The sequence below is a fragment of the Etheostoma spectabile genome, chromosome 2 (genome assembly GCF_008692095.1).
Source record: "Etheostoma spectabile isolate EspeVRDwgs_2016 chromosome 2, UIUC_Espe_1.0, whole genome shotgun sequence".
In the NCBI taxonomy this organism is placed as follows: domain Eukaryota; kingdom Metazoa; phylum Chordata; class Actinopteri; order Perciformes; family Percidae; genus Etheostoma; species Etheostoma spectabile.
In genome coordinates, this window is record NC_045734.1 from 30,790,415 (window position 1) to 30,791,137 (window position 723).

Here is a 723-nt window from a genome sequence, read left to right on the forward strand (position 1 = left end):
TAGATAGATAGATAGATAGATAGATAAAGCTTAAACATTGATTCTGCAAATCTATTTTATTATTAACAAATAAGGGGTTGTATTGTCTCTGAATTTAAGATGTCCTAATTTGCTGTCTGTTTTGCAGTCCAACAAATGTTATATATTTAACACAGATGTTTATAAAATGATAAATTGCACTTATCTCATCATGGTCAAAGTTTTTCATGGTGTTTAACTTGTAATGGGATATAAAGTTTTTTATATTTGATATTAAGTTGCTGCTCATCTAATTATTGGCAAGAACGCAACAATTTTCACATTTAGTTTTTATTTTAAGAAATAAAGACGAGAGAGACAGACCAACTTCTATTTTCATTACTCCAGAGTATGAAGTTTCTATGTGCTGTTTTTTGTTCAGAACTCTCCACTGTGTCGCGGTCCGTTCCCTCCTGGAGTTGGTCCGGTCCTGTCACAGATTCAACGGGCTCAGCTGCTCAACTCTCAGGTTGGTACAGCAGATGGTCTTTTTGGATTTTTGTAGGAACAGATAACTTACTGTTTCGTAGATATGCATTATATCTCTGGTAATGGGTCATATCTTGAAAATAAGAAAGCCAAACTGTAATGAAGCTTTGAGAAATGTTGTTGCTACCAAAGTAATAAAATGTATAATGGCTCATGTGGCGTATTGCACATGCAGGATTGCACACACACACACACACACACACACACACACACACA

The 723-nt window shown here is 35.0% G+C and overlaps 1 protein-coding gene across 1 annotated transcript in view; it reads left to right on the top strand.

The window, feature by feature from the left end:
• patl1 (PAT1 homolog 1, processing body mRNA decay factor) overlaps positions 1-723 on the top strand; it is a 22,931-nt gene that overhangs the window by 11,945 nt on the left and 10,263 nt on the right. Inside the window, exon 9 of the mRNA XM_032539338.1 lies at positions 401-487. Coding sequence (XP_032395229.1) covers positions 401-487 — 87 coding nt within the window. The remainder of the gene's footprint in view (positions 1-400; positions 488-723) is intronic.